Source organism: Xenopus laevis, chromosome 6S (assembly GCF_017654675.1).
Source record: "Xenopus laevis strain J_2021 chromosome 6S, Xenopus_laevis_v10.1, whole genome shotgun sequence".
Taxonomy (NCBI): Eukaryota; Metazoa; Chordata; class Amphibia; order Anura; family Pipidae; genus Xenopus; species Xenopus laevis.
Window position 1 is genome coordinate 62,816,063 of NC_054382.1, and position 15,347 is coordinate 62,831,409.

At 37.6% G+C, this 15,347-nt stretch overlaps 1 protein-coding gene and 1 long non-coding RNA gene across 2 annotated transcripts in view; one reads left to right on the top strand and one right to left on the bottom strand.

The window, feature by feature from the left end:
* gabbr2.S (gamma-aminobutyric acid (GABA) B receptor, 2 S homeolog) overlaps positions 1-15,347 on the bottom strand; it is a 338,466-nt gene that overhangs the window by 74,016 nt on the left and 249,103 nt on the right. Inside the window, exons 9-12 of the mRNA XM_041567636.1 lie at positions 13,910-13,990; positions 10,422-10,572; positions 9,042-9,174; positions 3,343-3,450 (exon numbers count right to left, since the gene is read on the bottom strand). Of these exons, the coding sequence (XP_041423570.1) occupies positions 3,343-3,450; positions 9,042-9,174; positions 10,422-10,572; positions 13,910-13,990 (473 nt within the window). The remainder of the gene's footprint in view (positions 1-3,342; positions 3,451-9,041; positions 9,175-10,421; positions 10,573-13,909; positions 13,991-15,347) is intronic.
* Positions 1-15,347, top strand: part of LOC121395083 — a 226,075-nt gene that overhangs the window by 44,286 nt on the left and 166,442 nt on the right. The window lies entirely within an intron of this gene.

The following is a 15,347-nucleotide window of genomic DNA, read 5'->3' on the forward strand; positions in this document are numbered from 1 at the left end:
CATTAAGCCCAAAATCTGATTTACAGGTATTAAGTCTAAATATATAAAAAGTCTAAAAAGTGGTCTCTAATTGAAGCAATTTATTGTCCAAATCACTACCCCTTATATCTCCATGAAGACGGTCAATGCCTAGAAAATAAGACACTGTATATTTTCCAAATGGATACAAAAATCACTAATGCAGCCTCTGGAGGCTTTATCCGTTATTTGAAGACGGTAAAACCACACTTACTGGGAGGAATAAAAACACACCGTGAAGGCAACTCACTGAAGTCACGTGACAATACTCCTAAAATTATGTCATATCCGGTGGCAAAAAATTCAGTGTTTTTGACACCGGCGTCCGTTTTTTTTATGCCGGCGAATTTTCGCCAGCGAATTTTCGTGGCCGTTTTGCGAATTTATTTGCTGGTGGCGAATCTCGCAAATTTGCAGAGAATTCGCGCCTGGCGAATAAATTTGCCCATCACTATTTATCATAGTATCACGACTGTTGAGTCGCCAAGCCTGCTACTAGACGCACTAAATCACTAAGAAAACCGAGTCATCAAGGCCAGAACTAGGGGTAGGCAGAAGAGGCACCTGCCTAGGGCGCAAAGCTGTGGGGGCGCTGGGCAGGTGCCTGTTCAAGAGTTTTGTACCTACCCCTAGTCCGGGCTGTTCGCTCCCCTGCTCCTTTCCTTCCTCCTTCACTCCCTCACTCCCCTTGTCACTCTCCTCGTCACTCCCTCCCGTCGGCATGACTCTGCCCTTTCCTTTGTTTCCCTATTGCGCACTCGCGCCTGCGCACTGTCGCGAGCGTGTGTGCGCACGCAAGCAAGATTACACGGGGGAGGGGCAGGGGTAACAGACGAAGTGCCTAGGGCGCCTTGTCAGCTTGTTCCGGCCCTGCGAGTCATACTGAATGCCCACACAGAACATTACAAACTTTATTGCTGAGAAGGTTCTAAACTCCCAACACCGACTCCGCTCTTACACACCGATCCCCAGGCACAACCTTATTATCCCACAGGACTGATTAGTTCTCGAGTACAGACTTAGGGACGCTATCAGTGGGAATGATCAATTCGAATTGCCTCACACACCAATGTTAATCACAACAGCGTACACTCATCCTCTCTATATGTATATTTACTCAAGGATTCATTTGGACTGAGGTTCTGTCACTGCATTATATTTCACTGGTTGGGGGCTGTTTAGCCATCCCATATAACGGAACACAAACTGCATGCAGTCCCATACACCTTGATCTATTGAATCAACAGTTATAGATAACTGGGGTAGAGGGCAGTTATAGATAACTGGGGTAGAGGGATCCCTATCCCCAATGCAACGCTGCTTATTCTAATTTATTTTAAATGGTTTTAAGTACATGTGGCATAGTGGTAAATAAATATTACCTTTTATCTTAATTATAGTGTATGGCTACTTGTCATTAAAGGTAAGCTTGAGCCTAGCACATGGAGGTTAAGTCCCACATTTAGGTTTGTGTATATAAAGTTTAGTAAATTACTAATAGTAATGAGAAAGTTTTCACGAGTTTCTGTAACTCCAAACAATATGTGGAAGTTACTGGTTGCTGGTTCTATAAAAACATCTGATTGGTTGCTATGCGTTGCTAACTTATAAAAATCCATAGTTACAAGTTAAAATATGAAAGCCGTTGATAACAAGCAAATGCAGTAGAGCTGACCTTCAAATGACAGACAAATGAGTCCTTAAAGGAGAACTAAAGCAGTACACTAGAAATGTTGTACATTATGTTTTGGGCTTCTCTATAGCCCAAGGCAACCACAGCCCTGTAGCAGGGAAGGTCTGGGCATCTAATGATGCTCCTGTAGCTCCCCATCATATTCTCAGAGCCCACTACGCATGTGAGTATTACAGACACTTTCCAGGATGGTGACCCGCTTTGACAGGTATGAAATCCTGGATCATTTCTGCTATTGAGAAGCTGAAACTTTAGGCTGGTGCAATATGATCATTCTATAAAATATGGTATTTTTAGCCATATTAATTTTTAAAGGTTTAGCTCTCCTTTGAGACTAAATAAAGATAATATTCAGAGATACTAGTTGTGCATTGTTATCTCCCAAAACAACATTTATTGCCATCTGATTTTTCATAACCAGGGGATAACTTATAACAGGTATCTCTTGTACTGGTCATTTATCTTTGCCAATCAACACTGAATGTCCTATCCACCCAAAAAAGACTGGTATAAGCACACATAGGGAACACCACATATACACCTGTGTTTTACATAAGTTAAATAAAAAAAAAGAGATTTTGTTCGACATGAATTCGTCAATAAAAAAACGATAAGCCTTGTTACTTGCAGCTTATCATAGTGCAGAACAGAGATATTGAAAGCAAGATATTACCAACTTGGTTGTTCAGAGGAACAGTGCGTACATTTTTTTAATAAAATAACCTTCCCCAGAGTTAGAACATAATGATTGCTCCTTTTAATAAAAAATATGCTTGCCACAGCTATATACAGTATAGAAGGCATTGACCTTTTGATGCCATATGAGAAGAGAATATTGAATCAAAATATGATTCTGCACAATTTATAATTGTCTCTGAAAATATTAGGACTATCCTTTCCAATTACTGGTACTTTTTCTTAGAACATAAAAAGACTGAGGGTTTATAAACTTTAAAGAACAGATTAGCCCCAGCATCAACATAATACCATTCTTCTCTTTTGCTAATATAGCTGTCCTTACCAAATGCTCATTTCCTAGTGCTTTTTTTCCTTAACTTTTTTATTATGTGTATTATAAACCATATTTCCTTTAAATATATACATGAGTAGTTTGTAATGACTCAAGGCAAGTGTTGATTGGTGTGATAAAGTAGAAAAGAAGAATAGGAGGGCAGGGTCATTGCCATGTTACAAATATAGGCCTAGAATTAATTGCCTTGTATTTGCCAAGTAATGTATAGTCATGCCTTTATTTATTAGAATTCCCATTCTCAGGCTAGAAGGATCCTACCCAATAATATATCCACTTAAGAATTATTCTAAGGCCAATGCTGTGAAAGTAGTCCTGCTAACATGACTTGTATCCCAACTGTTGTGTATTGACTCCCATGCAGGGAATTATTTCTTAAACCCAGATGTTGTTAAAAGTCAGACTAAAAAAGTACTCCAACTCAGACCTGCCGAGTTCATGTAGAAGTCAATGGCAGAAGTCCCGTTGATATCCTGATCTGCACTGGGTTTCGTACAATAATGTTCTTTCCCCACACATTTATTTGTGGTGAATTTTGGACGCAGATTGCAATGTGTGCATAATTACTTATGTACCATGTGAAAATGATTAAAACACTCACCTTTTTCTTCATTTTTACATTCTTAAAAATGGCATGAACTCTCCAGGTTTTTGCAAACATTGCACCAAATGCAGTTGTGTAGCCCACAGTCAAAATCCATGTCCTTACCTTTGAGGAAAACAGTTAAATAAGATTGAGTTTGTCTGTTACAGATGATTACTAACATTGTTTTGATCTGGAAAATAATACATTATTTCTGTGACCACAGCAACAAGAAAAGAAAGGTGATATAAATTAATTGGATTATTATTATTATTCATTTTAATACTTCATTTTGTTAACACACTATCTTATGCTTCTTTCATATTGACATATAAATTACTGTCTCAATCAGTGACACTAAGCAGACAGCAGGCGATGGGAGTTTATTTCGTCAAACTTTGATAAATGTCTGGCAACTCATAAAAACATAAAAAAGTAGCAGTTATTGGTCAGTTGATAAGAAAACATTTGATTGTTACACTTTGCCTCCTATTACATTATCCCATAAATGCAAAAGAAGGCTAATTTTAATTATGGCTTATGATCAAAACAACTAAATGCATTTGCAAACCCTGTGTTGCATTAAAACTTGTGGCCAAAGGCCAGAAAGTAACATGCCAAAACTATGATAAGATAACAAATTGGACGGATATTGGCTCCATTTCACATTGCATGCTTAGGGTAGTAGTGTCAACTATATGGTGTGGGCACCCCTAGCTAAAGCAAAAAATAGTATAAGTAGGACCAGTGGATCCTTTGTTCCCAATTCCTCCCTACTTCGACCAGCGGTCCCATAATATAGTGGCAACGTTTATGATCTGAAAAGATACTGCTAATGTTGACAATGCTGGCTGGTGTAAATTCTGGCAATTGTCACCTAAAACTTGTAAAAAAAAAAAACAGTTTCTAATAAAATGTAATAAAATTGAGGGCTACATTTGAGTAAACTTTAAAAAGGGAACAATTGCATGGTGGCATCTATAAAATGGGGAAGTGTGTGTTAACCAAAAAACTTTAGAACAATGTACGCTGAGCAAATTCCAAAACAAAGCAGTAAATGTCATGCTTTTTGCATCTGAACCTTGCCCCCTCTCTTTTGTGTCCACCATTGCAAGTATTTGTACCAGGAAATAAATGGTGCTGTGGTGGACACAACTTGTTCCTGCCAGATAAAGGGTTTGATATGGCATGCCATTCCTTTACCAAAGGCCATGCCGCAGATACAATCAAAAGCACCTCCATTTGGAAGGTCCAGTTGGAGCCCTGTACTTAACACATGCTCAGAATTGGTGTGGTCAAATGCAATTTCAAAGTACAGATAGGTTGTTTGTAGATTGTAACAGCAGCTGATAATATTTACTTGTGCGGGGCAATAATTTGTTTCTAATGTGGTATATATTGAATTTATAATTCTTAAAACAAATTCTGCCTTAGTAAATGTAGATGTATCAAAAAAAAAATATATATGTGTCTAAATAAATCTATCCCATAGCCCTGGCACAGGGAGGGGTTAATACATGTTTGCTTGGCAACATATTCTCACAAAATACAGAGGATCACAAATCAGCCAGACACCAATTCCCAGTTTGTCAACCAGAAGCAACAGCTCACTTGGAAACTTACATTTGTGTCCCTGTTGGATTCAGCAGGCACCTGGAAGTCTACTCTACAACACGCATGAGATCATTTCTAATGCTGCCCTTGTGTTTCCAGCATTGGTAGGAAAGCAAAATATCCAACTGAAAACTGACAAATGTGTGAGTTGCTTCTCTGGTTTTCATAGTATTCTTGTAATGCTATCAACATTTTGTAAATGTACATTTAACCAAATGTTCTGCAACTTCTGATTATATGGAACTTATGTAATTTAAAACCAAATACCAGTTTAGATGCTAAATTTTGACCTAGAGAAAAAACATTTAATTATTTAACACTAGAAAAAAAATGTCATAAACAATACTATATTTACTTAACAATAAAAATTAAAAAGGAAACTTCCCCAGTAAAAGAAAAGATAAGCGGGCATGAGATGCTGTATATCAATCATGCTATTTACAATTTTGTTGCATCTCTTCCTGACATAAAAACTAGTGATGGGCGAATTTATTAGAATTTCCGTGTTTCACTGTCGGCGAACAATTCAGACGATGGCGACAATTACCAGACGCCCATTGACTAATGGACGTCGTTGTCAACTTTGATGCCAGCGCCCATTTTGACACCAATGAATTGTCGCCAGCATCAAAATTGCAACAATGGTGATTATTACATTCTGATGCTAGTTGCATTGGTTTCTATGCTGCCATGTAGTAATTATCTGTATTTATTACTAATCACCCTTATACTGCGACATTTATATTCTAGGAGTACTGTATATTGTAAATTGGTCCCTAAGCTCATGAACTGATAGCAGCATAGAGCATGTGTGGTGAATCAGCAGAAAAGAACATGGGGAACTATAGCAGTATCCTTGGAGGCACAGATCTTCCCTGGTAAAGGGCTGTGGTTCCCTTAGGTAGGTACAGAAGCCCAAAACATTATATACAACCTTTCTACTTGTTAAGTTACGCTTTAGTTCTCCTTTAAAGGGCTATGTTAATTAATATAAGTAAATCATCTATGCCCATAGCGATTTGTATGTTATACATTTTATGTAGTTTTTATAAGTGTCCTATCACTCAATTCTACTCATTTGTGCTTCAAAAAATATTTATAAATTTATAAATTCCCCTATGGTCTGAAAACACATGGTGGAAATCCTCTACTTGTGAGCTACAGGTTCAACCTAGAGTGTTGAGAGGGGCTGGAGCCTTGTCCCTATGCAGTGTGTCTGGCAGATACCGGAGGGTTGTGTAGCTGTTGCACAACCTTTATATATATATGCAGAGCCATGTGCAGACCCTACCATTCCTAGTTTTACTTTGATGCAGAATAGAGTGACTGTCTGCTGGGGTGCTTCAGCGTGTCACCTGTTTGTGAACAGGCTTTGTTGCTGTGCCTGCCACGTGGGAGCAATTTACCTCTTTTCAGCCAGAGAGGTATTTGGGAAGGTAGTGCTGCCTGGGGAAAGTAATGCTCTTTTGGGGAAAGGGACTGAGACTCTTTATCCATCAGGAGTGGAGAGCTAAACTTAGCCTGGCAGGGAGGTGTCAGGATGGGTCTGCAACAGGTTCGCCAGGGTAGTGGGTCATTTTATGTGAATGTATATATTTAACTGCAATGTTTTACTTTGACTTTAAATCTAATATAAAGTTGGTATTTGTTATACAGCACAGTGTGTGTTTGAATGTTTCCTAATGTGGCCTAATCGGCCCTAATGGGGCCACTGCAAGTGTATTCCCGGATTCCATTAGGTGGAGACACTGCCATGAAAGGTAATTCCCAGTACCTTTTACCTTGCAAAGGAGACTCAGGACCTCGTATATGGTAAGAATGTGCAAATTCAGTGTGTAATGTTGGGTCTTACAGCAGAGTGTGATTGCATCCGAAGTGTTAAAAAAAATTAACATTTTCAACCTTTGCACTGAGAATTTTTGCATTAGGGATTTAACAACAAGAACCCTAGAATATTCGTCACTTTCAAGGTGGCAATAGCTTCAGTGTTCCCCTGTGAAAAATACACACTTGCCCTGGTTCATTCAGATAGACTGGGTGGGCACAATGCTCCTTGGTGCAACTATGAGCAAGTGCAAGCAGTGTGTTTAGACACAAGTCTCCTAAGGGGCAAATTTACTTCTTTTGACCATCTGTGCTCGACAACTATTTGAAGAAAAAAAAAACATGTTTAAAGTTTTTATTTTTTGTCAAAAAACAAGCTTTAGTCATTATGCAGCAAGCCAGCAGAATTATTTGTGAAAAACCGAGTGAGATCAGGATCTTGCACCATTTCTCTTTAACTGGTTGCCCTATAACGCATGGTAGAACGTACATAAAATTGTCCCTAAATGTACGGTCAATATGAAAAACTTTTTGAATAAACACAACTGAGGTTGTACAGCCCTATATTTGCAGTTTTTTTTTTGTATTTTTTTTAAATCAAAGTATTTACTTGCCACAGCTACAATATATTTATATTTCACAAAACAATTCTGTCAGCCTTATATATTTATTTTTTACTCTTGTCTTGAAAGGACGTTTATATTTTGAGCTGACTGAGACTGCATTGTCTACAGTGGGATCCAGCAGAATCTCCACACAGGTTAGACGTGTGAAAAAAATACACACATTGGTGAATACAAATTACAAATGTTAGACTAATTTAATATTCCTTGCAGTGACTAATATGATAAGAAAGGGAAAGACACTTGGATTTAATTTGAAAACTGTAATTCATTTTGTAAACATCCTCATATATTCTTGGAAGATGCAATTATGAGAATGTTCTTCATGCAGTATTTGCAGTGGCATTATGTAGAAGAGGTCACAGCAAGCTAGAAAAACCTGTTTCATAGATGGTAAAAGATGGTATTTGACAGATGGCAGTGGGAGGGCTGGCAAAAGCAACTGAACTTACAAATGCTTAAATAAAATCATAGTGCCACATTTAAATTTTAATTCCAGTTTTCCTATGTTTTGGAGGAAGTCTTATTTTCCAAAATGATTTTTTTCAAACCACAAAATCACTATTAAGGCCTGTGCTTTTCCTGCTTTTAATCTATAATCTGTTTGGAATGAATGCAGGAGGTACTGCATGCCTATACTAAACATATTCATATTATCAAAGCATTAAGGAAATATTGTCATTGCATAACAACAAAATACATTTTATTTCCTGCGAAAAACATGTACTGTATATATTTATTGGAATCAATAGAAAACAAAGGCATGTAAGCAGTGTTGCAAGCTTGATTGTTTGCCGGTAGCTACAGCTGGAATGTGTTCCCTCCAAGGTGCATCATGATATTGTCTGACATTCAAAGCATAAATTATACAGCTCAATAGCAAGTAACAAGCTAGTAAAACACAAGCTAATCATGTGTGCAGTTATGAAATGGCTAGTTACTGCAATTTGGATGCTGCCCAGCTGTGATCTAGATGTGTTTAATGCACAGTTACTGTAGCTATGTACAATTAAACCTTATATATTCAACTTCATTCAAATCTTTTCCATTAGGAGGCTGTGAATATGAGGCCACAGGCTTAAGCAAAGTTTGAATATTGTGCAGCAGGGACTAGTGGAATTGCCAGAGACAGAAAATCAACTCTACAATTGTCTATTACATTAATAAAATAAAACATTTCATAAAGAAGTTTAATAAGAAACTATTCACTTGTCTGTACAAATTAAATGGGATTGAGAGTATTTTAGAGAATTTTATTGAGAATATCTGTTATAAGGATGGCAAATGTTTGAGTACCTAATGTATTTTTCTGAAAAATATCAAGCTGTAGAAAGTTGTTCCAAAATGTTAAATAGTGGTCAAGTGCACCAGTTTACAGTTATTGCAGCATTTAAAATTTTATGTAAATTCATTCTGGACCTCTTGATGGCAACAACACTAGAGAGAAACTGTCCATGATTTTTTTATTATTGGACACAAGGGGGGAAACTTCACCTTTGATAACATAATAAGATATAAGTGAGCTAGAACCATGGCTAAACAGTATGCAGGTGGAGGCCAAAACCTGGTCAACCATGATCTATATAAATCTTTGTCCTACCCTAAAACCAGCCCTTCATACAAGTTTACAAAAACACTAAACATACAATTACTTACAGTGCATAACGTTTCAAAGGTATTTGCAGAGACAAAAGATCCATCAAGACCAAATAGGAATATTGATGCATAGGAAAGCATTCCCCCAAGAATGATAAGATTATTCATATAAGGGCTGGACATCTTGATCATTCTGTTATGAAAGGAACACAAGATATAATTTTATAATTCAAGGTACATTAAATTCACAAGTGACAAAATTATTTTTATTTTTTGACTCTGATCTTAAATGTCAAGTTCTTTTTTTGGTATAGCATCGCTTATCAGGAAACATGTTATCCAGAAAATTCCAAATTACAGGAAGGTCATCTTCCATAGACTGCATTTTCATCAAATATTTCAGATTTTTAAAATGATTTCCTTTTCTCTGGAATAATAAAGCAGTACATTGTACTGGAAAATAAAAAAAAAATGAAGAAAGACTGGCCTAAGGTTATTCAAGCTGGAGAAGATAGCTATGTATAAATATATAAGGGGATCATATAATAATCTGACACATGGGCACCCATTCCGATTAGAAGAAAGGAGGTTCTGGTTAGGGGAAAATTTTCAAAGAGTAAAGTTAGAGGTCACCACAGCAGAATGAAATTCTGCCACTCTCCATTCATTTCTATAGCATTTTTAAAAGAGTATTTACCAATGGTTGAAAGTGAACGTTCACCCTATGATAAATATGCCTTTCAAAATGCTATAGAAATGAATCGAGAGTGGTGGAATTTAACTCTACTGGACTGTTGTGGCCTCTAACTTCACACTTTGATAAATATGCCCCATAATAATTGGAAGGTTTTTTTTTTACAGTGAGAGCGTTAAGAAGTATCATTCTCTCTCTCTCTCTCTCTCTCTCTCTCTCTCTCTCGTGATGACTGATACATTAGATAACTTTTAAGAAGGGGTTGGATGGCTTTTTAGCAAATAAGGGAATACATGATTATGGAAAATAGCTAATAGTACAAGTTAATCCAGGGACTGGTCTGATAGGACATCTTGGAGTCAGGAAGGATTTTTTTTGTAAATTGGAGAGGCTTCAAATAAGGTTTGTTTTTGCCTTCCTCGTGATACTAACTAGCAGTTAGGCAGGTTTTACTGTATATAGACCTACAAGGTTGAACTTGATAGATGTGTGTCTTTTTTCAACCAAACTTACTATATTACTTGATTCAAACTAAGACTTAATTACCCATTTCTTTTGGCTTTATTTCATGTTTAAATGATTATAGCAGACTTAAGGCATAGAAATGTAAATTACAGAAAGATACCTTATCTGGAAAATACCAGGTCCCAAACATTCTGGATAACAGGTCCCATACCTTTATTCTCAGCTACTTAATGGGTCACAGTCACTGATCTTTTTCAGGGATTAAAAATAAATATACTCACTTCTGATTCCGATTTTTGATGTTAAAGAACAAAAATGTACTGGCCATTATCATCCCTATTATTGTTATCGTTGATAAAATACTGTAAAGTGGTAGATGAATCTGACGCCGTTGCATTATGATGAAGGTTTCATCTTTTGGAGGTTCTGCACCTAAAATAAAAGTGCTGATATTGTTTAACTGTTTAAAAGAAATCTGAAGTAAAGTTGTGTAATAGTAAAGTAATAGCCTCTTATGAAAATACATATACATCTTTTTTTGTTCCTAGCAGTACTGGTTTCCACATACATAAGGTCTGGATATATTGTACAGTTTTTCCAAAGTTCTTCCAAAGATTTGTGTTCAAGTGAGGCGATATTAAGCTTGCTATACATTAGCTGTTCAGAAACACACAAGGTACACTGAACCCCTTCATAATCAAACTGGTCTGTTTTTTTACCTGTTCCTCTTTTTTCCTACCTTCACTTCTAACACTGGATTTTTCTTGAGTCTTCTTCTGCTGAAAGAATGTATGGAGGTGAACAAAATGTTTGTGCAGAATGTTAAGTGTAATGTGGGTACATGGCCACTAGATGGCAGGCAAGTGTAACAAAAGTATAAGTGTAATTATTTCCCCTACCACTAGAGGGAGTTGGTTTCTTCCTAGGGGTAGAAAAGGGAGCCACACCCAGGGTAAAGGGTCTGGTGATGGGAAAGAAAAGAACAGGATAGAAGAGGCCCGGTAAGAATAAAAGACAGACCATAGTGATAGGCTAAGGTAGTAAGATTTAAGTTGACCAGGCACTTGGTGCGTTGGACAGGAAATTTGTAAGGGCCTGCTCAAGGCCCCAACGAGGAGGTTAGAGGGGATAGTGCCCCTGTGGATACCCCACAAGTTAGGAATTCTAGAAGTTAGAATAGGAGAAGAGAGGGTATGAGGGTCTTGGGCCAGGAAGCTGCCAGCAAAGAAGCCCAACTGGAATAGCAAAGGGGTGCTGATGGGGCACCAGATTGCTGAAGTGGTTGAGTCTGTGAGAGTACCGGATTGCCGAAGCAGATAGACTGGAGCTGTTTGTGACAGATTGAATGTCTGTTTGTATGTAATTTTGCCTGAGTGTGACAAATCAGAAGAAATAAAAGTTGGAGTGTTTGCACCAAGAAAAGTTTGGATCTTCTTTAATGTGAGGGGATCTTCAGTTGGTAATTCCCCCTTACAAGCGTATTAACTATAACTCATTTACAGATTCCACTTTGCCTTTTGTACATAATACTACCTCTACCTCAGTCTGGTAGATTTCATCACTTCACTGTGTTACATTGCCCACAGGGCTTAAACCCATAGTGTAATTGGGTTTGTAGCTGAACATTCTTATTTCGAATTCCATTAGAGTGAATTCTTGAAGTAAGCTTTCAGCACATCATCAGTTAAGAGAAGAATGTTGTTAGATAATTCTATTATGAATGCTTTCCCTCTTCTGGGGATGAATCAATGTCTAGAAAATATTTTTAGAATCTAATATATGGTTGAACATGCTATATTACATTTTCAATATGTAAGGTTCAATGCTGAATGATTTTTCAACTGTTAACTGTCTCCCAAGCTTCGATCTTTAAGCATCAATGATAATATCCTATTGTAAGTTTTAATTTAGTCTTTTTTTATGGGATCATATTAAACCTAAAACATAAGCATTAAACCACCTTTATATGATCATGTCACAGTGCCACCCCAAATGTGCTTAGTGCAGAAATGGCTTAAACTGCCCATACATTTGCACTTTACACACTGCTTTCCTCTGAATTGCAACAGGTTTCTGTTCTCCTCTCTTGAACTTCTGCCCAGGGGCAACATAAATACCTTCCAATAACATTCACTATTCTTGCCTTCGCTAGTTTTGAAAATAATTAAGAATATAACTCTCTATTTATCATGCCAATGACAGGCTATAAGGACACGCCTGCCCACAGATAACTCGTGCCAGATTCAGCATCCCGTATTGCTGTGGCACCTATATCAAAGGCATTAATAAATTAGGTCCATGCGTGAGATAGGGGGTCTTTATCATCTAGTTAAAGGGCACCTGTTACACTAAAGTAATAAATAATAAAGCCCGCACTTTTGAAACAGTCGTTTTTTTTTTTTTTCAAATTACTCCAGCTACAGCTAGGACACATGCACCTGAGGGGTCAGAAACTCATATCTATGCAAGCTACACAACTGGCAGGGGCAATTTAATAAAAACAAACAAAATAAAATAATTCCCCCAACCATAGTCTGCACCTTTGGAGGGGGGAATTTAAATGACTTAAAAGGTTGAACTTGATGGACATTTGTGTTTTTTTTTTAACCTAACTTCCCCTACTTATGGCAATCTCTTCTTAACGATTATGCCGTTCAAGATCAGTGAGTTAGGACTTTGTATAAAAATATATAATTACACCTTGCACAAGTATTAAACAAACGGATGCGCAATCACACAACAGGGATTCCACCCTAGTTAGGACTGTATTGTGTTTCCTGCACTACAGCCAGCCAAGGGCCATGCACTTTTAGTCTCTGCTTGACACTGCATGGGGTTAAATTACTGTCTTTAAAGGAGAAGGAAACCCAGTTGGCGCAAAAACCCTTCCCCCCTCCCCTGTGTTGCTTCCCCTCCCTCCTCCCCCCTGGCCTACCTGTCTCGCTGGGCAAATGCCCCTAACTTGTTACTTACCCTTCTGCGCAGGTCCAGTCTATGGAGTGCCATCTTCTTCCAAGCGATCTTCTTCCTGCTTTGACCGGAATTTACTGAGCATGCACCGGCCAAAGCAGGAAGAAGATCGCTTGGAAGAAGATGGCGTCTGTGAACTCCGTAGACTGGACCGGCACAGAAGGGTAAGTAATAAGTTAGGGGCATTTGCCCAGCGAGACAGGTAGGCCAGGGGGGAGGAGGGAGGGGAAGCAACACAGGGGAGGGGGGGGAGGGCTTTTGCTCCGACTGGGTTTCCTTCTCCTTTAAGGAAGCAAAATTATTTTCATACCCCATGCAGTTTTGTAAATGGTACTATCGGTCTTTCCAATACTCATAATTAGTCTTCTATGTGAGGAGCTATGCATTTAGAATTATGTTCACTAAGTACTTGGTAGTAATATTAACAAGACCAAGACCAGCAGAAAACATTTAACTGTTCTGTTTGCAGTTATTTAACCTCTTCAGTTCCAACTAGAGAAGAATGTGTAGTGTACTTAACAAAAATCATGAAAAGCATATAACATACTTATGTATTCACCTGAACTAATGTTAAATAGTGCCTTTTCATGTCTTCTTGAAAAATGGTCCCTTTGTACTGTCCCTTGTTATTTTATATGTTTATTTTTATTTTCTTGATACATTTATCTACCAGTTTTGATCAGCTGATGACTTTCCAGGGGATACAGCAATGCAATTGATTAGCAGAATTGTATGTTTTTTAGCCCTCTGAATGGTGGGTTGTGTGCTTCATAGAGTAATTTGCCATGAGATAGAGTACCTTGAAATCTGATGGTGTCATTGATCAATTCCAGGCTGTCTGCTACAGCATTATACTCTCCCACCTTCACTTCTTTACCATCTGCAGAAAAAGAGAAAGGGAGGACATTATGAATTATACTTTGCCCTCTATACACATCTATCTGTAGACTGAATTTACATAAACAAATGCAACGTGACACAGATCTTCAGAATAGTATTAATAACTACAGACAATTCCTCCCAAATATTTAACATGTGACAAGTTTTCATAATTTTTTCATAATTTTCCATAAGGTTAGTGTTATATGAGTTGGCTGCTTAAGGCTCTGAACAAGCTTCAATTTCTTGATAGATCAATGCACATACAGATGCAGCCACTTTGGTTTGTGTGTTTGACACAGCATAACTAAACACAGATATCCCATTTATCCCATAACACAGAAAATTGCGTCACAGCATCCCATCTAATTAAAGCATTCAATTAATCCCGAGTCATGACACATTTAACACACAAAGGTGCTGCTTTATATGTAGCATGCATGCATTAAGCCTGATTTATCTGTATAACTCCCAACAGATAATTTACTTGACTTTGCACAAAAACCTAGTAACCAGGTTTATAAGAGGCTCACTGAGGTATTCTGTTGCTATTGGTTTAAAGTTTACTCAGTTATATTGAGTGTGTATATCAATAAAGAGCTCATTTATATACTGAGTAGGTGTACAAGAGTACCTTGCACCCATAGTTTTCCATCCTTTCACCTCTTGTATGACTTGCAAGTAGCGATGAGCGAATCTGTATTGTTTCGCCGAAAATTTTGCAAATTTACTGCAAAACGCAGTGTGAAACGCATTGAAGTCAATTGGCGTCAAAATAATTTTGACACATGACAATTTTGACGTGAGCGTCAATTTTTATACGCGCGACTATTTTGTCCAAATGCAAAATTATTTGGTGTCCAAATAATGTGTGTCCAAATAATTTTGACACACTACAACTTTTTAGTCACTCGCAACAATTTTTTTTTTTGATTCAAATTTATTCGCTGGTGGCGAAACATGGAAATTCTTGCGAATCCATGCCTGGCAAATTTATTCGCCCGTCACTGCTTGCGAGTAAGGGGCATACATATGGATACCTCTTATGTGGTGCCACATAAGGGATGAACAAAGGGTTCCACTTGATGTGACAGCTACAAAACAAAGAGCAAGTGCACTGTAACATGGCACCTGTTTTTTTTGTCAACAAAAATAGGCACACTTTAATAACCATTCATTCATTTTAAAGCTGGGGTGGAGGTAAAGTAATAAAAGGTGCAAAGTTTGATACAGATCTAGTAGCCTATTGTAACCAATAATCAGATATCATATAATCTAATCCTCTGTTTTAAAAAAACATCAGATTGTTTGCTATTACTGCACCTGGGCAAACATTGTGTCTTTTATTGCTTACCCCT